Genomic DNA, 24,839 nt, shown 5'->3' with positions numbered 1-24,839 from the left:
AAACTTATTATTTCAATCATCTTGTGATAACATATGCAATTATTTTACCTTGTAGGAGAACAGTTCAAAAAGAGGGTGCTAACAAAGGGCGTGAATTCTGGACATGTCCCAAACCTCGTGAAAGTCAGTGTGGTTTCTTTGAATGGGTTGATAGTGAACAAGGTGCTACAAATAGTGGTGGAGGAGGAGGGGGTAGTGGTTGGGGTGGAGGGGATGGATTTGCAGGTAAGTTTTTCATTTTGTTCCTATTCTACAAAGATGAGTTATTCGACTATCATGTCCTTAACATTGTCAGTCTGTCAAACAATGAAAAAGTGGTTCGGTGGTTGATAATTAATTCACCATACTTTCATATTATTAGCTAAGTTTTATATTTTCTGATGGCTTGACTACTATGTCTTCAACATTGTTGATCAATCTCTCAAGCAATAGTAGATGGGAGGGGGTGGTGTTGGTCCACTTTCTACTTTTTTGAAACTAATTGAATTTGTTAAAAAATTATCTGACTAGTATTTAAGGCTTTGGGCATGTTGGCCTACTATCATGCAGTGAATATCACTGTATGCAGGAGATTAAATTATCTAAGATGATAAATTTCAATTTCTTGCATGTAAATTCTAAAATTAAATTCTCCTAGTGTAATTCCCACAAAAGCATTGAAGCTTTGGAAAAAAATAAAGGTCTGTTTATTTTGTACTTGTGTGTTGATTAATAATTTTTTTTGTCTGCAAATGTAATAGAATTATTGCAATTAACTTGTATACTATAATTTAAACAGCAGGTGGTGGCTCCAGAACTTTCAACAATAGTTTTAATTCTAGTTTTGGTGGAGGGACAAGAGGAGGAAATGGTGAAGGTGCGAATCCAAAGAAGAGAAAGAAAATAACATGTGGTTTGTGTCATGAAGAAGGTGAGTGAAATATAGAGAACATATTTAATCAAGTTGATTCATATGGCACAGTTTCAGCTTAATTCAGTATAATCTACAGATAATCTGGGTTATGAAGGTACATTAATGTGAACTTGCTCTAATGGTCTAACTCAGCATGTACAATACTTCCTGTCCAAACTTATGTATGACTTGAGTCAGCAGATAATAATAGATGCATTCTGTCCACTCTACTGAACTGAGTGTTTGGGAGACTAGTATCTTCAGTTGAAGATAATAACATTACTCTTAGCGACATTTGATAGATTATTATCATTTTTATTTTTAGGTCATACCAGAAGAACATGTCCACAGAGGTGACAGAAGTAAAGAATAACGACAAATAAACACTGCCAATTTGAACTCACTTGTTGATGTACAATATATATTGTTATACTAGTAGTAAGAAAACATTTATACCAGTAGTAGAAAACCAGATACAAATAAACACTGCCAATTTGAACTCACTTGCTGATGTACAATATATATTATTGTAATAGGAAAACATTTATACTAGTAGTAGAAAACCAGACACTTTCTGATGTACAATTGTTATAACCCGGTAGTTGTAATAATATATTGTAATATACTCACAATATTATGCAGTAGATAAGATTATCAATTATCAATCCATTACAGAGAGACTGAGCACACCCAAATATTAATTCTAAATTTGCTGATTGTCAACAAATTGTTGTGCCAGAAAATATATTTTTCTTAAATTAGTTTTTATTGGTGCTACTATTGAATGATTACTCATAATATTTACTGATAGATTTATTTGTTTTATTTTGCACTATTAAAAAATGTCTAAACTTGATGGTTTTATTATTACATTTAAAAAGCACTTTGAGATTAATTGTTTCTTTTAACTTTTGAGCACCATAAATCGCCAACATTCAGTGTAACATTTTACTTTTACCGGTATGTGAAATTCTATAATTTTTCTGTTGATAATTTTGTACGTAATGGATTTCCCATTACCTAGGGGATTATTTTGTGATTGTTGGACAAAACTAGGTATTTGGACTGTTTGTTATTAGCTCACATTTTAATGGGCTGTCAGGCCATCAAGATGACATTTCGTTAATGCAATGTTATATATCTTTTAGAAGCTTAAACTTTGTAAGATTATTATCATATTATTTCCCTCATACAAATTTTTGTTTCAAAAGAAGTTGAAATAAAATCCAAATATGCCATTAGTTTAAGTGGTTAATCATGTCATTAAACCAGAAATGTTTTCCATTGAATCATTCACTTTTTCTGAATATTTATACAAATAAGTGGTTATTGTGTTTTTCTTCCTAAAGAAGCATATCTAAACTCAAGTCATGCAATCCGTTTGAGGTACTGGTGATCTTAATTTAGACAATGGACATTCTGCCAGAAATGCATAGATCTAATAAAAGTAGCCACTTATAAATGGCTTGACTAGAAGTACTCTGCTTAATAACAAAATTTATCGTGGTTAATTTGCTGTTAATAATAAGAGTGTCCGAATGTGAAATATGGGTTTCTTGAAAGTTTTGATCAGCTTTGTTTTATGGAAACAATGAAATGGAGGAGGCAATTCGAGAGAGAACGACATTGGAGAGAGAACGACCAGACCAACTATTCCCAATTGGAACTATGCAGCTGCAGTGTACATGTATGAATGCAATCTCAATGATTTGTGTATTACCTGTGGTAAAGCCTTGGAGAAGGGAATTGGTATGACTATGAGCAAATTGTGGCATGTATGTAGATCATTGTCATGCCCTCATTCAATCTCAGGAGTCAGGCCATGATCACCACAGTCAGGAGCAGGGTCTGGCCCCCCTTTCACCATCACCTAAAATGTTACCAGACAAACCGTTCAGCAATTGGTTATGCAAATTAATGAGTGCAAGACAAGACTTTTGGCAATTTGTTTGGCTGCACAACAAAAATTATTCTAGTCCTGAGATCTTCAAAAATTGCGTGTCAGACAATGTTTATCAGTAGTATCTAGATAGGTTGGTAGAGAAATTGTTAAAAGGTGGTATTTGTTATTATTGCATCTGAATCTGTAAAAAAAAAACATACACTTCCATCCATTATATTTTGAAATCAAAGTGGTGCTCACTCTTAATAAAGATAATTTGTTCCCAATAAGTTGTAGTTGAACTTTTAATCTGCAATTCTCCTGAATAAAAAAAAACACATTTATTTGTTGAATAGGGTAAAAATAAAAATCGAGATTTGTAATTGAAAATACTTTTTTCAAAATTGAGGAAAAAAAAAATTGGTTCCCCAGGTGAGGCTCGAACTCACAACCTCCGCATTACTCAACAACAGTGCTCAATGCACAGCCAGGTACTGTCATATAAGTACGGCGCGCTAACCGATTGTGCCACTGGGGAGCTCACAACGTTGCCGTGAAATTTAGTATATATCCTGTGAAGCAGACAAAATTATACGTGCAATATTATTTTGTTATTCTTCTCCGGGTTTGACACAAGATTTATATTTACTGACACACGAACAGATTCGACTGTAATATGCGGTGTTATGCGATGCGAATGGTCTTGTTACTCGGGGTTTCGAATTCATAGGTGGGGCATTTGCTGTTACCTCTTTCCCGTGCATCTTTGCAGCAAGTGACATATTTGATTCAAAACATTTATTTCAAAATTAATTATAAAAGAAAGTCATATATATTATACGCGATATAAATGTAGTATATGAGCTATGTATCCACGCTCAGCGTGTATCTTTCTTTGAACTCTGTGCTTGGACGAGGGCATAGAAGTTAATTACATTCAAGATGGCGCAGGTGTACACGAAAGCAACATCAGCTGGGCCAATATTATAGTAGAATTAACCGTTGCGCATAATTCTTCCAAAAGCTCCTACGTGTCAGCGAAATTGGACATACAAAAATAACAAAATGAGCTGGTTTGACAGCTCTAAAGTGACCAGTTTTGCAAAGTCTGCGCTCAGCAATGCCCAGAAATCCATCGATCGGGTTCTTGACATCCAGGAAGAGGAAAGAGGTAGGTCATTCAAAAGTTTTTTTTTCCCGGGCCATGGGTTTCTATCAGACATGTTACACTTGTCATCTTTTCTGACTGCGTCACCTAAAGTACATGTAAAGTGACTCATATTTGCCCCTTTTGCGCGTTAGTGATATATTTGTAAGTGCATTATAGATGGGTACACGCCTGCTTCATCGGTATGTTTTTCAGTGATTTGATGAAAACAACTGGCACTGCAGACGAGTAAGATATCACTTTATTCGGTTCTGCCATGTTGTTCAATCATTTGCATTGATATGTAAATTGGTTCATGTGTCTGAGCAGCAAGCGATTTATTATACGAGTATATGTAATCACAAACACTTGCTGGCTGAAAAAATTAATAAATAAATAAATATTTATTTTTTATTTTTGTGAACCACTTGAGGACAAGTGTAATTCTTCATGATCACAGAAACGTAGATAAACAATAATTTGTTAATTATTCTGCTTCCAATTGACTTATCACCATGTTGGGTGAGCATGGAGGCATAGATATGCGAATACCTCCATTGATCGAGTGTGTTCACTGATGCCATGTATACAGTAGCTAGAAGAATTCTTGGAAGTGGAACTAGGATTCAGACACACTGTTTATACTCAGACCATGGAGCTCCATGCTCAGACTTACTTGTCAACATAGATTATTTTAGTATGATATGTGACATCATGTGAACATGTTTTCTAGACAGTCAATTTATATTGCCATACCAATATTATTGGTTAAAAAGCTTTTGAAAAGCAGGAATAAATATCATTAATATTTTGTTTTTTACTTTTTTAGCTCCGCTGTCGACTTTGTCGAGCGGAGCTTATCATATGAGTGATTGTCCATCGTCGTCGTCTGTCGTCCGTGTCAATGTTTTACTTTTTCGACTTCTTCTTGAAAACTACAAGCCTGAATGCTTTGATACTTGGTGTATATGTACCTTGGGTAGACCTCTCTTAGGTTTGTTCATTTCATGTTGATATCTTCAATTCTCTAATTTTGGTGAATATTTTTGTCATTTTTGGTAAAAAGTGATATTTTCGACTTCTTGTTAAAAACCGCAAGTCCAATTGCTTTGATATTACATATATAGGTACTACATGTGGACCTCTCTCAGATTTGTTCATTTTGTAATGATATCTTTAATTCTCTAATTTTGGTGAATATTTTTGTCATTTTTGGTAAAAAGTGATATTTTCGACTTCTTGTTAAAAACCACAAGTCCGATTGCTTTTATATTACATTTATAGGTACTACATGTGGACCTCTCTCAGATTTGTTCATTTTGTAATGATATCTTTAATTCTCTAATTTTGATGAATATTTTTGTAATTTTTGGTAAAAAGTGATATTTTTGAATTCTTGTTGAAAACAGCAAGTCCCATTGCTTGATACTATACATATTGTTCATTTTCTAATGATATCTTCTGTTCTTTAATTGAAATGTGCATTGCTAACAGCGGAGCTATCTCAGCCGATAGGCTGCTTGTTTACATATACTTGTAAATTCTGAATTCTGCAAAAATGCAGTGCCTCTTTTGTTATATTTTGCCTTCCTGTCCGATTATGAAAATGTTGATTTCCATCCAGTCATGTGTACAAAAATATTGAAATCTTTATTTTGGCTGTCAATTTACAGTTTGAATTCCGGACGCCTGCCAGAAGTAAAGCAGTTAAATTTAGAAACTTATCAAGTTGAGAAAATGTATATCACTGAGCAAATTTATTTAAAATGTTGTAAAATAGTGATATTTCAGACAAAAATGACATTGTGATACATGCATGAGTTTATGAACACATTCTATGTTGTGAAGGTTGATTTTGGTATTTTGGAGGTACCAATAAAATTATACATTCTAAATTTGTGGGTCACCATTTTTTAAAAAGAGAGTACAGACCCGTGGTGGAAGTACTTCAAAAGCATGATGAATAATGCTTGAAACCAAATAATAGAACATTTGGCTATTTGGATTCAGTCTCAGATATTAACACTGAATCTAGTTGTGTCTGATCATAGACCTTAGATCATTCTAAGGTCCATGGTCTGATTCACATTCATCAGCTAATAAAACAAAGTGCCATCTTCTTATACATTTAAGTAATTGTAAACATTAAATTCTGACAATTACCTGTGAGATATTTATATCTAGCCTAATCAATGAAATTAAATGCAAATTGAACACATTAATACTCAAGTGATACATGTACAACAAAGGAACTCTGATGCACATGATAATTTTGTACCATTTATATACAATTTGCGAATTATTCCGCTAATTAGTTGTACATAAAGATTATTCACCAATATACCACCGGTAGTTACAAAATTCACATCCAACCACTATTTGATGACGCTTCCATTCAAACCTTGATCAGTCAATGTGGCAGGTGCTAGTAACAACCATCCCAGTTTTATACAATGTAAAACGTGGTTGCAATAGTGGTTTGTTGATGAACTGACTTGACCTTATTCCAGTCTGTACAGTTTCATGCTGTTACAGTGTACAAGCAGATTTTCAAATGTGTGGGCTAGTGTAGATTGACAGACAAACTCCCATAAAAACTATATTAATATGTGGCCATAGACATTTTTTAACTGGAATAATGAATTTATTGAATAAATAAAAATGTGTCCTTTTAATTTATGCACTTGAAAAAAGTTATTTTTGATTGAAAGAAAACAAATGGCAGTTATTTAAAATTATTCACACTACCAGGTCTGCCTGGATTTTTCTTGTCTAGGTATTGTGGGCTTCCATGCACAATACGAATAATTGTTTTTCTGTACAGTGCATTCATGCTATAGGTGTGTATATATCTATGAATGTCAGATTTGTTGTATATAATGAATATATTGTATTTTTGTTCATATTCCTTGATTTATATAGCTAAACAACAAAAGCTTCTTGCAGCTTTGGCATCTCAAAATAAAACAGGTTTGTATCATTATCTGCTGATATAAAACACCTGGTGTCCCAGTAGTCTTAATGGTGATGAGTAAAACATGATTGAACCTTTCCCAGGTGTTCACAATAGTTTATCCTGGTGTGGAGAGATTTATTTTGAATGTGAATTTAAAACAATATTGGTCATAATGCCTAAAACATGTATATGTAGGAATGTTGGGGATATGGTTATTATTGTGTTACTCTGACAAGTTTCAGCTTGTTGAAAATGAAAACAAAAACTAACAATTTTTGGGAATCAGGCAATGTAGAATTATTGACTATGTTCTTAGTTTATAAAAAAAAGAAATCTAAGTACTAGTAAATTAAAAACAAAGCATCATGATTGTGGTGGTAGTTCTGGGTCTAAGTATTTTGTGATGGTGATATTTGGTGGTTGTGGGAAGAATATTACTGTAATAACGATGGTACAATGTAGTTGGTGGTTCTGGATTTTATTATGTTGTGATAGCCGTAGGAGTTGGTGGTTGTGGGAAGTATAAAAACAATTTGTAAGCATGCAAGCATTGTGTCATTGTAAATCATTAGATTTATTTTGTGAGGCATGACACTTGCTTATAAGGGTTTTATTGTTTGTACATTTGTATATACATGTTATGATGTATGGATTCTTCACAAGACAAGTCAACTTGTAATATTTTGTGTTGCATGCTTTCATTTTGATGCTAACTTTGCATGATTTAAACCAAACTCTTTATTGTTTTATGCATACATACTGTAAACCAATCAACTGTTAGGAATGTCACAATGTGAAGAATTACTCAGACTTCGTGTCGATAGGACCCCAGTAAAATGTCCACTACTATCGGTACAATGTTTCATGATTTTCATAAACTTGTACGATTGTCTCTCTAAATAATAAAGTAGTATACAGTATTGCATTACAATTTCACTTTCCAATTTATTTTTCATTTATTAAAATGTTAACATACCAGTAGTTAAAAATGTATTGATCTCATAACCATGTAGCTAAGTATGGAGCTAAGAAAGCATTTGATTTGGGCACATAAACAAGTAAACAAATTAAACTAGAATAACAAAAGATGTATTTGTGGCTCTGTTTAGGAGGTGATTTCTTTGGAGTTGACATATTGTTTGAATCTGATCTATCTAAAATCAATGTTACACAGTTACATGCATGTGTCTGTCCTATTTTGAGTATAATTTTGTAACTATAAAACTAATGTTGATATCAGGATGGATAGTAATCACATTTCAATAAACAGATAGAAAAAACAGGAAATGGATTTGGTCGAAAACTTTTGTAATTTATGTATTCCCTATTAAAATTTGAAAACTTCATTTTTGGTTTTCTATTTTTCTGTGCATAAAGTAAAATATAATACCGAAAAGCTACACTTTTAAAAATCACTGATTTTAACATTATAATCCGCTTTCAATCAACTCTCATTCCAAACACCAGAAATACACTTATCTCAAATACAGAGAATAATAATCAGTATTTTTACAGTTACAATTTGGTGATCTTCATTAAGTTTTTTTTTTAGGGGAAAATGTTTATTTTTCTTAGCACCTGTTGCCATTTTACATATAATATTTTTCTATTGATTTAAAAATGTTATATGCATAGGAGTTCACGCCACCGAACCAGCTGTTACTGTCAGTATTAATTCCACTGTTGAATCACCCGATAAAGGTTTGTATTTTTGTCATCTATGATCATCAGTGTCTTTTATTCAACAGTCAAGTGTTTTCCAAGTTTAACCATCACTCCTTAAGTATATTTAATTAATGATTTTAAGACCTACATTGTAAATGGGTTGTGAAGAATACATGTACTGAATGGTTTGAAAGTTTATAACTTACTCGTAGTCAGAAATGTACATGTATCTGAGATTTGGATTTCTTGGTGGACAATTATTCAATGGCATGAATTGCAGGAAACGTGCAGGAAAACACCCTGTTAAACTTGGGGAGACTGTCAACAAAATGCCAAAAAACAACCAAAAAAAAAATGGTTTTGGTTGGTTATGATGGTAAATGTATTTCATCATGTATAGAAAATTTAATCAAAGACGTGGGCTGAAGAATTGACTCATTGGCATGGGTTGTCAAATTGAGTCATTGACACAGACAAGTGTACTCATTGACACAGGCGTACAAACCGACTCATTGACACAGGCTGGCAAATTGTCTCATTGACACAGGCTGACAAATTGACTCGTTAACATTGGCTGATAAATTGACTCGTTGACACAGGCTGACAAATTGTCTCATTGACACAGGCTAACAAATTTACTTATTGACACTGGCTGACAAATTGTCTCATTGAAATGGGCTGACAAATTGTTTCATTGACACAGGCTAACAAATTGTCTCATTGACACAGGCTAACAAATTTACTTATTGACACAGGCTGACAAACTGACTCATTGACACAGGCTGGCGAATTGACTCATTGAAACAGGCTGACTCATTGACACAGGCTGACAAATTGACTAATTAACACAGGCTGACAAATTGACTCATTGACATGGACTGACAAATTGACTCAATGTCACAGGCTGACAAATTGACTCATTGACATGGACTGACAAATTGACTCAATGTCACAGGCTGACAAATTAACTCATTGACACAGGCTGACAAATTAACTCATTGACACAGGCTGACAAACTTACTCATTGACACAGACTGACTCATTGACAAATTGACTCATTGACATTGGCTGACAAATTGACTCATTGAAATGGGCTGACAAATTGTTTCATTGACACAGGCTGACAAATTGTCTCATTGACACAGGCTAACAAATTTACTTATTGACACAGGCTGACAAACTGACTCATTGACACAGGCTGGCGAATTGACTCATTGAAACAGGCTGACAAATTGACTAATTAACACAGGCTGACAAATTGACTCATTGACATGGACTGACAAATTGACTCAATGTCACAGGCTGACAAATTAACTCATTGACACAGGCCGACAAATTAACTCATTGACACAGGCTGACAAACTTACTCATTGACACAGACTGACTCATTGACAAATTGACTCATTGACATTGGCTGACAAATTGACTCATTGAAATGGGCTGACAAATTGTTTCATTGACACAGGCTGACAAATTGTCTCATTGACACAGGCTAACAAATTTACTTATTGACACAGGCTGACAAACTGACTCATTGACACAGGCTGGCGAATTGACTCATTGAAACAGGCTGACAAATTGACTAATTAACACAGGCTGACAAATTGACTCATTGACATGGACTGACAAATTGACTCAATGTCACAGGCTGACAAATTAACTCATTGACACAGGCTGACAAACTTACTCATTGACACAGACTGACTCATTGACACAGACTGACTCATTGACACAGACTGACTCATTGACAAATTGACTCATTGACATTGGCTGACAAATTGACTCATTGACATGGGCTGACAAATTGACTCATTGACACAGGCTGACAAACTTACTCATTGACACAGGCTGATTCATTGGCACAGGCTGACAAATTGACTCATTGACATGGGCTGACAAATCAACTCATTGACATAGGCTGACAAACTGACTCATTGACACAGGCTGACAAATTATCTCATTGACATGGGCTGACAAATTGACTCATTGACATGGGCTGACAAATTGACTCATTGACATGGGCTGACAAATTGACTCAATGGCATGAGCTGACAAGCTGGCTCATTGACACAGGCTGACTCATTGACATGGGTTGACAAATTGTCTCATTGACAATGTAGTAATAATATTGTCTCTGAACATAGTATTGTATTTGATATCCAACTTGTACAAAATTCAGATCAGGTAGTTGCTGCTCCGGTTGAAAAGTTAGATGATCCTAAAAATGATAATAAAAACGAAGATGATCATAAAAATATTGATGGTTGTGATGAAGATGAGCAAGGTAGGTTGTTGACTTGAGAAACTCAGAATTAATGGTGCTGGTTAACTGGTGTACTTTTATGTGTGCTGGAGTGCCAGCAAAGGTACAGTTATGCTGCTGCACTATGTAAATATCAGTGTGGGTTTTTTCCACAAAATATTGTGAATAAAATAATAAATAAAACGCATGTGCACTGCACCATTTTTTTTTTAACTTCCCTTGACCAGAAGTAAATCTTTTTTTCTTACATGTACATGTACAATGATACAGTACATGAAACGTTTTGCACTTTGTACTAATACCAAGATCCTATTCAATCCAAATCTTTCTTTTTCATACACTGCATAATATTTTTCCATGTTGTGTCTATTATTTCATGATACTTTTGTATTACAATTCATAAAACCCATAACAATTCCAAGCTATTGAAAATATGACTTTGAAACAGTGTCTTGGTATCTGTGTTTTCCAGCCTCCTGTAATGTGTCATTATGTGCCGTATTAGCATAATATGTGTATCTCCACAGTGTGACAAAATACCGGACGGATCAAAAATGCTTATTGCGTAGTTTGATGTCATATACTGCCAATTTTTTATTTTACGCGCCTAAAGCTCCCAGGTTCTATTCGATAACTACGAATTGTGGTGAAAATGGTTCATTTTGGCAAGCTCGTGTGTGTATACTGCACACAAGTATACACAAGGTGTTTGCGTAAAATAGAACCTCATGGCATCAAGAAAATTAGCATACAAGGTACATGTAATGATATATTGGTGTTTGGCGTTCTTTAAGCAACAATCCTGCTTTCAACACTCTGTCATTTCACTTTTTCACACTGTAGAAATATGCATGTGGTAAATTTATAACCCATGATATCTCCCCTTGGGTTGACCAGAGCATGTTTCAACTTTCAATTTCTGAGTAAACATTCATTTACCATTAAAAAACAAATATAATGTGCTATGTGTGGGGGTAAAACAAGGCTCAATCAATGTTATACCATAGAAAGACTGATACAGACATACAATCTTTGGGTAAAACAAGGTTCAATTAATGTTATACCACAGAAGGGCTGTTACAGACGTACAATGTTTGGGTAAAACAAGGTTCAATCAATGTTATACCATAGAATGACTGACACAGGCATACATTGTGCGGGTAAAACAAGGTTCAATCAATGTTATACCCTAGAAGGGCTGATACAGACATACAATCTTTGGGTAAAACAAGGTTCAATTAATGTTATACCATAGAAGGGCTGATACAGACGTACAATGTTTGGGTAAAACAAGGTTCAATCAATGTTATACCATAGAATGACTGACACAGGCATACATTGTGTGGGTAAAACAAGGTTCAATCAATGTTATACCCTAGAAGGGCTGATACAGACATACAATCTTTGGGTAAAACAAGGTTCAATTAATGTTATACCATAGAAGGGCTGATACAGACGTACAATGTATGAGTAAAACAAGGTTCAATCAATGTTATACCATAGAATGACTGACACAGGCATACATTGTGTGGGTAAAACAAGGTTCAATCAATGTTATACCCTAGAAGGGCTGACACAGACATACAATGTATGGGTAAAACAAGGTTCAATCAATGTTATATCATAGAATGACTGAAACAGATGTACAATGTGTGGGTAAAACAAGGTTCAATCAATGTTATACCATAGAAGGACTTGCATAAACATACAATGTGTGGGTAAAAAAAGGTTCAATCGATAATACACTATAAAAGGACTGATACACATATAGTGATGCAATGCACGGGTAAAACATGGTTCAATCAATGTTAGACCTCTAGTACAATGGAAAAGAATATGAGTGAAAAAGAACTATTCTATCATTTCCAAACCGGCCAAAATACTGAGTTTTAAAGATGACTGCCATAAGAAAAAAATTGGGTAGAATTAACCTATATGCCAATAATGCAAAAAACATTTCTAGAGTTTTTTCATGTACGTCTTATCTGTTGTCTGAAAATACACATTTTTTTACCATCATGTTTGTTTTTTTAATGTTACAGATAACAAATCTGGTAGAAGATCCAATGTACCAGAAACTATAGAGTCATCTTCCCTTAGTAGAAGTACCAGGACATCCAAATCCCAAGCTTTATCTGGTGATGGGGAAAGTTTCTGGGGAGCTTTTCTCACTGGATCTGAGGAAGATAAAAGATTAGAAAAGAAATATGGAAAGCCTCAACTTTCTGCATCAAGTGTTCCCCGTAAAGTTGAACTGTCTACAAAGCGGTTGAGTGGGGTTACTTCCATGAACAAAACTAAAAAAACAGAACTTCAAATTGATAACAGTTCTGAACATGTTTCTGATGTCCCAGTGAAGGGGCGGGATAGTAATGTGCAAAATGTTGACACAAATGTTGATAAAAACATTGAACAATCCTTGAACAAAAAAAGTGTAATAAAGTCGGAAAATGAATATGAAGGTTCTCCGAAAGAGGATGAAATCTTGCGGAAATCTACTGAACTGGAGGATGATGAGAAGATCGCTGAAGATATGTGCCAGTCTAAAGAATCAACAGACAGTTCAAAAGACTCAACAGATGGTTTTGTGAAAGTTGATGATAAAGAAAGTTTTGATGAAGCTGCAATTAAGACTCGTGCTGATGAAATAAGTACGGAAGAATCTGTACAAAAAACAGATTTGTCTGATGATGAGGTAGTTGTGGTGGCGCGGAATGTTGTTGGGACTGATGATTCAATGAAACCCAGTAAGACAGAAGGGGGCATGAGAGGAGAGGAAAGGACTAAAAAGGAAGTTGAGATGGAAAAGCATGACAAGGTGGATATCAAAGAGCAAGTGCATGAAGGAGATTCCAAGTCTGAGTATTCCTCAGAAGGCCATGTAACGGATGATCAATCATCTTTCAGAAGTGATAGCGACTTTGTTGTGATCAGTGACCTGAATGGCAGTGCACCATCCTCAACAAATGTAAGTAGAAGCTCACCAGAAAGTTCTTCTCCAAGGCACTATCCTTTGTGCCAGGGTAATGGGAAACAAAGTCCTTCTGATAGTGATTTTAGTATTATATCAGAAGAAAAAGCACAGGAGAATGTTCAGTTTGATGCTAGCAGCAATACGGATATCCCTGCAATGTTAGCTGATGCTTCCTTGAATTTATCACAGAGAACCTCCCCTACTGACACCACGGGTAGTGAGGTGCATAAATACAGTAGCAGTGGTGAGGAAGGTAGTCTGAAAGAGTCTGCAGATGATGAGTATGAGGATGGAGATGGGGACGTTGAAGTCCAAGTGGATGAACTAGATAAAACTTTAACAGAGACTGCCATGAAAAGCGAGATGTGTCATGAAGACACAATGACTGCATCGCTGGAAGACAGCAGTGCCAGTGTAGAATCAGTTAAAGAAGTTGAATCAGCGACAAATGAAAATGTGCATGTGGAAGATGACAATCTTCCAGAATCTGTCACTGACATTAAAGGTACATTGTTCTTCTATTGTTTTTTATTGTTCATCAGGTGTATATCATTGTTCTATTGTTTTTATTGTGTATATCATTGTTCTCCTATTGTTTTTATTCATCGGGTGTATATTACTGTTCATAAGGTGTATATCATTGTTCTCCTATTATTATGTATTTTTTTATTGTTCTTTAGGTGTATATTTCATTGTTCTCTACACTATATTGTTCACCAGATGTCCATATAGCTTTTCTGTGTTATGATTAAATTAACTTATTTGTACGGATGTAAAATATGATGACTCATTTCCACTCTTACAGCTCACACTGTATTTGTGATTTTTTAAGTAATTCAAAAAAAATTGCCTTTTTATGATAAATATGCAATTCAATACTTGCTGTTGCAGTTGAACAAGTCACTGATGCAAAAGTGGACAATAATACAAAAAACACAGAGGAAAGGACATTTAATCCTGAAGATGCTGTCCAAGCGGAAAAACTTTTAAAGGTATGAATCTCTTACTAGAGCCTAATACTGTATAGTAGCCCTGTCATCTTAGAATTACAACAACACTTTCTCTCACTGACACAATCCTGTATATGTCTCCTGATGCTGTGTATTGTATAGTAGCCCTGTCATCTTGGAATTACAACACTTTCTCTCACTGACACAATCCTGTATATGTCTTCTGATGCTGTGTATTGTATAGTAGCCTTGTCATCTTGGAATTACAACACTTTCTCTCACTGACACAATCCTGTATATGTCTTCTGATGCTGTGTATTGTATAGTAGCCTTGTCATCTTGGAATTACAACAACACTTTCTCTCACTGACACAATCCTGTATATGTCTTCTGATGCTGTGTATTGTATAGTAGCCTTGTCATCTTGGAATTACAACAACACTTTCTCTCACTGACACAATCCTGTATATGTCTCCTGATGCTGTGTACTGTATAGTAGCCTTGTCATCTTGGAATTACAACACTTTCTCTCACTGACACAATCCTGTATATGTCTCCTGATGCTGTGTATTGTATAGTAGCTCTGTCATCTTAGAATTACAACACTTTCTCTCACTGACACAATCCTGTATATGTCTCCTGATGCTGTGTATTGTATAGTAGCTCTGTCATCTTGGAATTACAACACTTTCTCTCACTGACACAATCCTGTATATGTCTCCTGATGCTGTGTATTGTATAGTAGCTCTGTCATCTTAGAATTACAACACTTTCTCTCACTGACACAATCCTGTATATGTCTCCTGATGCTGTGTACTGTATAGTAGCTCTGTCATCTTAGAATTACAACACTTTCTCTCACTGACACAATCCTGAATATGTCTCCTGATGCTGTGTACTGTATAGTAGCCCTGTCATCTTAGAATTACAACACTTTCTCTCACTGACACAATCCTGTATATGTCTCCTGATGCTGTGTACTGTATAGTAGCCCTGTCATCTTAGAATTACAACACTTTCTCTCACTGACACAATCCTGTATATGTCTTCTGATGCTGTGTATTGTATAGTAGCTCTGTCAACTTGGAATTACAACACTTTCTCTCACTGACACAATCCTGTATATGTCTCCTGATGCTGTGTACTGTATAGTAGCTCTGTCATCTTAGAATTACAACACTTTCTCTCACTGACACAATCCTGTATATGTCTCCTGATGCTGTGTACTGTATAGTAGCTCTGTCATCTTAGAATTACAACACTTTCTCTCACTGACACAATCCTGTATATGTCTCCTGATGCTGTGTATTGTATAGTAGCCTTGTCATCTTAGAATTACAACACTTTCTCTCACTGACACAATCCTGTATGTCTCCTGATGTTGTGTACTGTATAGTGGCTCTGTCATCTTAGAATTACAACAACACTTTCTCTCACTGACACAATCCTGTATATGTCTCCTGATGCTGTGTACTGTATAGTAGCCCTGTCATCTTAGAATTACAACACTTTCTCTCACTGACACAATCCTGTATATGTCTCCTGATGCTGTGTACTGTATAGTAGCTCTGTCATCTTAGAATTACAACACTTTCTCTCACTGACACAATCCTGTATATGTCTCCTGATGCTGTGTACTGTATAGTAGCCCTGTCATCTTAGAATTACAACACTTTCTCTCACTGACACAATCCTGTATATGTCTCCTGATGCTGTGTATTGTATAGTAGCCTTGTCATCTTAGAATTACAACACTTTCTCTCACTGACACAATCCTGTATATGTCTCCTGATGTTGTGTACTGTATAGTGGCTCTGTCATCTTGGAATTACAACAACACTTTCTCTCACTGACACAATCCTGTATATGTCTCCTGATGCTGTGTACTGTATAGTAGCCCTGTCATCTTAGAATTACAACAGTTTCTCTCACTGACACAATCCTGTATATGTCTCCTGATGCTGTGTATTGTATAGTAGCTCTGTCATCTTAGAATTACAACACTTTCTCTCACTGACACAATCCTGTATATGTCTCCTGATGCTGTGTACTGTATAGTAGCCCTGTCATCTTAGAATTACAACACTTTCTCTCACTGACACAATCCTGTATATGTCTCCTGATGCTGTGTACTGTATAGTAGCCCTGTCATCTTAGAATTACAACACTTTCTCTCACTGACACAATCCTGTATATGTCTCCTGATGCTGTGTACTGTATAGTAGCCCTGTCATCTTAGAATTACAACACTTTCTCTCACTGACACAATCCTGTATATGTCTCCTGATGCTGTGTACTGTATAGTAGCCCTGTCATCTTAGAATTACAACACTTTCGCTCACTGACACAATCCTGTATATGTCTCCTGATGCTGTGTATTGTATAGTAGCCTTGTCATCTTAGAATTACAACACTTTCTCTCACTGACACAATCCTGTATATGTCTCCTGATGCTGTGTACTGTATAGTAGCCCTGTCATCTTAGAATTACAACACTTTCTCTCACTGACACAATCCTGTATATGTCTCCTGATGCTGTGTATTGTATAGTAGCTCTGTCATCTTAGAATTACAACACTTTCTCTCACTGACACAATCCTGTATATGTCTCCTGATGCTGTGTACTGTATAGTAGCCCTGTCATCTTAGAATTACAACACTTTCTCTCACTGACACAATCCTGTATATGTCTCCTGATGCTGTGTACTGTATAGTAGCCCTGTCATCTTAGAATTACAACACTTTCGCTCACTGACACAATCCTGTATATGTCTCCTGATGCTGTGTATTGTATAGTAGCCTTGTCATCTTAGAATTACAACACTTTCTCTCACTGACACAATCCTGTATATGTCTCCTGATGCTGTGTACTGTATAGTAGCCCTGTCATCTTAGAATTACAACACTTTCTCTCACTGACACAATCCTGTATATGTCTCCTGATGCTGTGTATTGTATAGTAGCTCTGTCATCTTAGAATTACAACACTTTCTCTCACTGACACAATCCTGTATATGTCTCCTGATGCTGTGTATTGTATAGTAGCCCTGTCATCTTGGAATTACAACAACACTTTCTCTCACTGACACAATCTTGTATATGTCTCCTGATGCTGTGTACTGTATAGTAGCCCTGTCATCTTGGAATTACAACAACACTTTCTCTCACTGGCACAATCCTGTATATGTCTCCTGATGCTGTGTATTGTATAGTAGCCTTGTCATCTTGGAATTACAACAACACTTTCTCTCACTGGCACAATCCTGTATATGTCTCCTGATGCTGTGTATTGTATAGTAGCCCTGTCTGTCATCTTGGAATTACAACAACACTTTCTCTCACTGGCACAATCCTGTATATGTCTCCTGATGTTGTGTACTGTATAGTGGCTCTGTCATCTTGGAATTACAACAACACTTTCTCTCACTGGCACAATCCTGTATATGTCTCCTGATGCTGTGTACTGTATAGTAGCTCTGTCATCTTGGAATTACAACAACACTTTCTCTCACTGACACAATCCTGTATATGTCTGCTGATGCTGTGTACTGTATAGTAGCTCTGTCATCTTGGAATTACAACAACACTTTCTCTCACTGACACAATCCTGTATATATCTCCTGATGTTGTGTATTGTATAGTAGCTCTGTCATCTTGGAATTACAACAACACTTTCTCTCACTGACACAATCCTGTATATGTCTCCTGATGCTGTGTATTGTATAGTAGCCTTGTCATCTTGGAATTACAACAACACTTTCTCTCACTGACACAATCCTGTATATGTCTGCTGATGCTGTGTACTGTATAGTAGCCCTGTCATCTTGGAATTACAACAACATTTTCTCTCACTGACACAATCCTGTATATGTCTCCTGATGCGGTGTACTGTATAGTAGCTCTGTCATCTTGGAATTACAACAACACTTTCTCTCACTGACACAATCCTGTATATGTCTCCTGATGCTGTGTATTGTATAGTAGCCTTGTCATCTTGGAATTACAACAACACTTTCTCTCACTGACACAATCCTGTATATGTCTCCTGATGCTGTGTATTGTATAGTAGCTCTGTCATCTTGGAATTACAACAACACTTTCTCTCACTGACACAATCCTGTATATGTCTCCTGATGCGGTGTACTGTATAGTAGCTCTGTCATCTTGGAATTACAACAACACTTTCTCTCACTGACACAATCCTGTATATGTGTCCTGATGCTGTGTACTGTATAGTAGCCCTGTCATCTTGGAATTACAACAACACTTTCTCTCACTGACACAATCCTGTATATATCTCCTGATGTTGTGTACTGTATAGTAGCTCTGTCATCTTGGAATTACAACAACACTTTCTCTCACTGACACAATCCTGTATATGTGTCCTGATGCTGTGTACTGTATAGTAGCTCTGTCATCTTGGAATTACAACAACACTTTCTCTCACTGACACAATCCTGTATATATCTCCTGATGTTGTGTACTGTATAGTAGCTCTGTCATCTTGGAATTACAACAACACTTTCTCTCACTGGCACAATCCTGTATATATCTCCTGATGTTGTGTACTGTATAGTAGTTCTGTCATCTTGGAATTACAACAACACTTTCTCTCACTGACACAATCCTGTATATGTCTCCTGATGCTGTGTACTGTATAGTAGCTCTGTCATCTTGGAATTACAACAACACTTTCTCTCACTGGCACAATCCTGTATATGTCTCCTGATGCTGTGTACTGTATAGTAGCTCTGTCATCTTGGAATTACAACAACACTTTCTCTCACTGACACAATCCTGTATATGTCTCCTGATGCTGTGTATTGTATAGTAGCCTTGTCATCTTGGAATTACAACAACACTTTCTCTCACTGGCACAATCCTGTATATGTCTCCTGATGCTGTGTACTGTATAGTAGCTCTGTCATTTTGGAATTACAACAACACTTTCTCTCACTGACACAATCCTGTATATGTCTCCTGATGCTGTGTATTGTATAGTAGCCTTGTCATCTTGGAATTACAACAACACTTTCTCTCACTGGCACAATCCTGTATATGTCTCCTGATATTGTGTATTGTATAGTAGCTCTGTCATCTTGGAATTACAACAACACTTTCTCTCACTGACACAATCCTGTATATGTCTCCTGATGCTGTGTATTGTATAGTAGCCTTGTCATCTTGGAATTACAACAACACTTTCTCTCACTGACACAATCCTGTATATGTCTCCTGATGCTGTGTATTGTATAGTAGCCCTGTCATCTTGGAATTACAACAACATTTTCTCTCACTGACACTATCCTGTATATGTCTCCTGATGCTGTGTACTGTATAGTAGCTCTGTCATCTTGGAATTACAACAACACTTTCTCTCACTGACACAATCCTGTATATGTCTCCTGATGCTGTGTATTGTATAGTAGCCCTGTCATCTTGGAATTACAACAACATTTTCTCTCACTGACACAATCCTGTATATGTCTCCTGATGCTGTGTACTGTATAGTAGCCTTGTCATCTTGGAATTACAACAACACTTTCTCTCACTGACACAATCCTGTATATGTCTCCTGATGCTGTGTATTGTATAGTAGCTCTGTCATCTTGGAATTACAACAACACTTTCTCTCACTGACACAATCCTGTATATGTCTCCTGATGCGGTGTACTGTATAGTAGCCCTGTCATCTTGGAATTACAACAACACTTTCTCTCACTGACACAATCCTGTATATGTCTCCTGATGCTGTGTATTGTATAGTAGCTCTGTCATCTTGGAATTACAACAACACTTTCTCTCACTGACACAATCCTGTATATGTCTCCTGATGCGGTGTACTGTATAGTAGCTCTGTCATCTTGGAATTACAACAACACTTTCTCTCACTGACACAATCCTGTATATGTGTCCTGATGCTGTGTACTGTATAGTAGCTCTGTCATCTTGGAATTACAACAACACTTTCTCTCACTGACACAATCCTGTATATGTCTCCTGATGCTGTGTATTGTATAGTAGCCTTGTCATCTTGGAATTACAACAACACTTTCTCTCACTGGCACAATCCTGTATATGTCTCCTGATATTGTGTATTGTATAGTAGCTCTGTCATCTTGGAATTACAACAACACTTTCTCTCACTGACACAATCCTGTATATGTCTCCTGATGCTGTGTACTGTATAGTAGCCTTGTCATCTTGGAATTACAACAACACTTTCTCTCACTGACACAATCCTGTATATGTCTCCTGATGCTGTGTATTGTATAGTAGCCCTGTCATCTTGGAATTACAACAACATTTTCTCTCACTGACACAATCCTGTATATGTCTCCTGATGCTGTGTATTGTATAGTAGCCTTGTCATCTTGGAATTACAACAACACTTTCTCTCACTGACACAATCCTGTATATGTCTCCTGATGCTGTGTATTGTATAGTAGCCCTGTCATCTTGGAATTACAACAACATTTTCTCTCACTGACACTATCCTGTATATGTCTCCTGATGCTGTGTACTGTATAGTAGCTCTGTCATCTTGGAATTACAACAACACTTTCTCTCACTGACACAATCCTGTATATGTCTCCTGATGCTGTGTATTGTATAGTAGCCCTGTCATCTTGGAATTACAACAACATTTTCTCTCACTGACACAATCCTGTATATGTCTCCTGATGCTGTGTACTGTATAGTAGCCTTGTCATCTTGGAATTACAACAACACTTTCTCTCACTGACACAATCCTGTATATGTCTCCTGATGCTGTGTATTGTATAGTAGCTCTGTCATCTTGGAATTACAACAACACTTTCTCTCACTGACACAATCCTGTATATGTCTCCTGATGCGGTGTACTGTATAGTAGCCCTGTCATCTTGGAATTACAACAACACTTTCTCTCACTGACACAATCCTGTATATGTCTCCTGATGCTGTGTATTGTATAGTAGCTCTGTCATCTTGGAATTACAACAACACTTTCTCTCACTGACACAATCCTGTATATGTCTCCTGATGCGGTGTACTGTATAGTAGCTCTGTCATCTTGGAATTACAACAACACTTTCTCTCACTGACACAATCCTGTATATGTGTCCTGATGCTGTGTACTGTATAGTAGCTCTGTCATCTTGGAATTACAACAACACTTTCTCTCACTGACACAATCCTGTATATGTCTCCTGATGCTGTGTATTGTATAGTAGCCTTGTCATCTTGGAATTACAACAACACTTTCTCTCACTGGCACAATCCTGTATATGTCTCCTGATATTGTGTATTGTATAGTAGCTCTGTCATCTTGGAATTACAACAACACTTTCTCTCACTGACACAATCCTGTATATGTCTCCTGATGCTGTGTACTGTATAGTAGCCTTGTCATCTTGGAATTACAACAACACTTTCTCTCACTGACACAATCCTGTATATGTCTCCTGATGCTGTGTATTGTATAGTAGCCCTGTCATCTTGGAATTACAACAACATTTTCTCTCACTGACACAATCCTGTATATGTCTCCTGATGCTGTGTACTGTATAGTAGCTCTGTCATCTTGGAATTACAACAACACTTTCTCTCACTGACACAATCCTGTATATGTCTCCTGATGCTGTGTATTGTATAGTAGCCCTGTCATCTTGGAATTACAACAACATTTTCTCTCACTGACACAATCCTGTATATGTCTCCTGATGCTGTGTACTGTATAGTAGCTTTGTCATCTTGGAATTGCAACAACACTTTCTCTCACTGACACAATCCTGTATATGTCTCCTGATGCTGTGTATTGTATAGTAGCCCTGTCATCTTGGAATTACAACAACATTTTCTCTCACTGACACAATCCTGTATATGTCTCCTGATGCTGTGTACTGTATAGTAGCTCTGTCATCTTGGAATTACAACAACACTTTCTCTCACTGACACAATCCTGTATATGTCTCCTGATGTTGTGTACTGTATAGTGGCTCTGTCATCTTGGAATTACAACAACACTTTCTCTCACTGGCACAATCCTGTATATGTCTCCTGATGTTGTGTACTGTATAGTAGCTCTGTCATCTTGGAATTACAACAACACTTTCTCTCACTGACACAATCCTGTATATGTCTGCTGATGCTGTGTACTGTATAGTAGCTCTGTCATCTTGGAATTACAACAACACTTTCTCTCACTGGCACAATCCTGTATGTGTCTTCTGATGTTGTGTATTGTATAGTAGCCCTGTCATTTTGGAATTACAACCTTCCAATCTTAAAACTCACTCCAATGTTGAGTGAATGTATAGATACGGTATCCCGTGGTGGGCACAGTAGGATAATTACGGATACATGTGCGGTTAGTTGTGGTATCAAATGCTGGGTGAATATATAAATACGGTATCCCGTGGTGGGCACAGTAGGATAATTACGGATACATGTGCGTTTAGTTGTGGTATCAAATGCTGGGTGAATATGTAGAAACGGGATCCCGCGGTGGGCACAGTGGGATAATTACGGATACATGTGCGTTTAGTTGTGGTATCAAATGCTGGGTGAATATATAGATACGGTATCCCGTGGTGGGCACAGTGGGATAATTACGGATACATGTGCATTTAGTTGTGGTATCAAATGCTGGGTGAATATATAGATACGGTATCCCGTGGTGGGCACAGTAGGATAATTACGGATACATGTGCGTTTAGTTGTGGTATCAAATGCTGGGTGAATATATAAATACGGTATCCCGTGGTGGGCACAGTAGGATAATTACGGATACATGTGCGTTTAGTTGTGGTATCAAATGCTGGGTGAATATGTAGAAACGGTATCCCGTGGTGGGCACAGTGGGATAATTACGGATACATGTGCGTTTAGTTGTGGTATCAAATGCTGGGTGAATATATAGATACGGTATCCCGTGGTGGGCACAGTGGGATAATTACGGATACATGTGCGTTTAGTTGTGGTATCAAATGCTGGGTGAATATATAAATATTTTCTCCTGGATTGCATTTTGATTTATTAGCTCAACTTTTATGTTCATTGTAAAATTGATTTTTATTTCTTTGTGGATTCATTGTATCCCACTTTATCCTAATTTGGGTTGCTACATACATGTAGATGTGGTATTCCAAATTCTCATGTTCTCAAATCACAGTGAAGCCCCTACTTCTTTGAAACACACCCAATTATATGAGTTTGGGACTTGTGGAAAGGTTGTGCATAGGTGGGCTAATGGTGTTATAATGGTGCTATAGCATGACATTTGCATTCTGTCATTGGTACATTAATGATAATTAAGTGTGTTGGTTAATTAGTACTGAGGGCCAAATTATATTTATTTTTGGTTGAAGGAGGCAAATAAAACTACCAATGATGATGATGACAAACTACTATCTGACAAATCACAAGAATGTAATAGACTACATGAGGTATGATATTTATTTTTTGGGTTCCTTGGTGTCTATATTAGTTACTGTTATGAATTGTCAGCCAGTTTCATTTTGATTTGACTGAAAATTTTATATCTCACCGAATTACCATTATATACACTAACAGCTAAGATCACATGATGTGTAGATTTAATGTACCTTGTCTAATTATCGTGTCCAATATCGTCTGATGAAAATAATGGCTTCTGTAGATTTAATATATCTTACCTAATTAACGTGTCCAATATCGTCTGATGAAAATAATGGCTTCTGTAGATTTAATATATCTCACCTATTGTGCAATAATGTTTGATGAAAATAATGGCTTCTGTAGATTTAATATATCTCACCTATTGTGCAATAATGTTTGATTAAAATAATGGCTTCTGTAGATTTAATATATCTCACCTATTGTGCAATAGTGTTTGATGAAAATAATGGCTTCTGTAGATTTAATATATCTCACCTATTGTGCAATAATGTTTGATGAAAATAATGGCTTCTGTAGATTTAATATATCTCACCTATTGTGCAATAGAGTTTGATGAAAATAATGGCTTCTGTAGATTTAATATATCTCACCTATTGTGCAATAATGTTTGATGAAAATAATGGCTTCTGTAGATTTAATATATCTCACCTATTGTGCAATAGTGTTTGATGAAAATAATGGCTTCTGTAG

General features: G+C 36.3%; 2 protein-coding genes and 1 non-coding gene across 6 annotated transcripts in view; 2 read left to right on the top strand and 1 right to left on the bottom strand.

The window, feature by feature from the left end:
• LOC100372757 (DNA topoisomerase 3-alpha-like) overlaps positions 1-2,356 on the top strand; it is a 36,427-nt gene extending 34,071 nt beyond the window's left edge. Inside the window, exons 24-26 of the mRNA XM_085502887.1 lie at positions 56-225; positions 779-910; positions 1,218-2,356. Of these exons, the coding sequence (XP_085359013.1) occupies positions 56-225; positions 779-910; positions 1,218-1,249 (334 nt within the window). The 3' untranslated portion in view covers positions 1,250-2,356. The remainder of the gene's footprint in view (positions 1-55; positions 226-778; positions 911-1,217) is intronic.
• An 842-nt stretch (positions 2,357-3,198) lies between these two features.
• On the bottom strand, positions 3,199-3,312 carry TRNAI-UAU (transfer RNA isoleucine (anticodon UAU)). The gene is made up of 2 exons: positions 3,275-3,312; positions 3,199-3,234 (listed from the first exon to the last, which is right to left on the bottom strand). It is a non-coding gene; the product is annotated as a tRNA-Ile (tRNA).
• A 398-nt stretch (positions 3,313-3,710) lies between these two features.
• The window catches only part of LOC100374092 (TATA element modulatory factor-like), a 41,673-nt gene continuing 20,544 nt past the window's right edge, over positions 3,711-24,839 (top strand). Inside the window, exons 1-8 of one of the 4 annotated variants that reach the window (XM_085502138.1) lie at positions 3,711-3,945; positions 6,844-6,891; positions 8,513-8,578; positions 10,722-10,826; positions 12,848-13,773; positions 13,969-14,284; positions 14,671-14,771; positions 24,080-24,157. In XM_085502138.1, the coding sequence (XP_085358264.1) occupies positions 3,840-3,945; positions 6,844-6,891; positions 8,513-8,578; positions 10,722-10,826; positions 12,848-13,773; positions 13,969-14,284; positions 14,671-14,771; positions 24,080-24,157 (1,746 nt within the window). In that variant the 5' untranslated portion in view covers positions 3,711-3,839. Of the gene's footprint in view, positions 3,946-6,843; positions 6,892-8,512; positions 8,579-10,721; positions 10,827-12,847; positions 14,285-14,670; positions 14,772-24,079; positions 24,158-24,839 lie in introns of all 4 variants that reach the window. The other 3 variants (XM_085502136.1, XM_085502137.1, XM_085502139.1) reach the window with 3 other exon arrangements.

Source organism: Saccoglossus kowalevskii, chromosome 8 (genome assembly GCF_978046115.1).
Source record: "Saccoglossus kowalevskii chromosome 8, keSacKowa6.1, whole genome shotgun sequence".
NCBI classification, from domain to species: Eukaryota; Metazoa; Hemichordata; class Enteropneusta; family Harrimaniidae; genus Saccoglossus; species Saccoglossus kowalevskii.
This window is presented reverse-complemented; position numbering and strand designations above follow the sequence as displayed.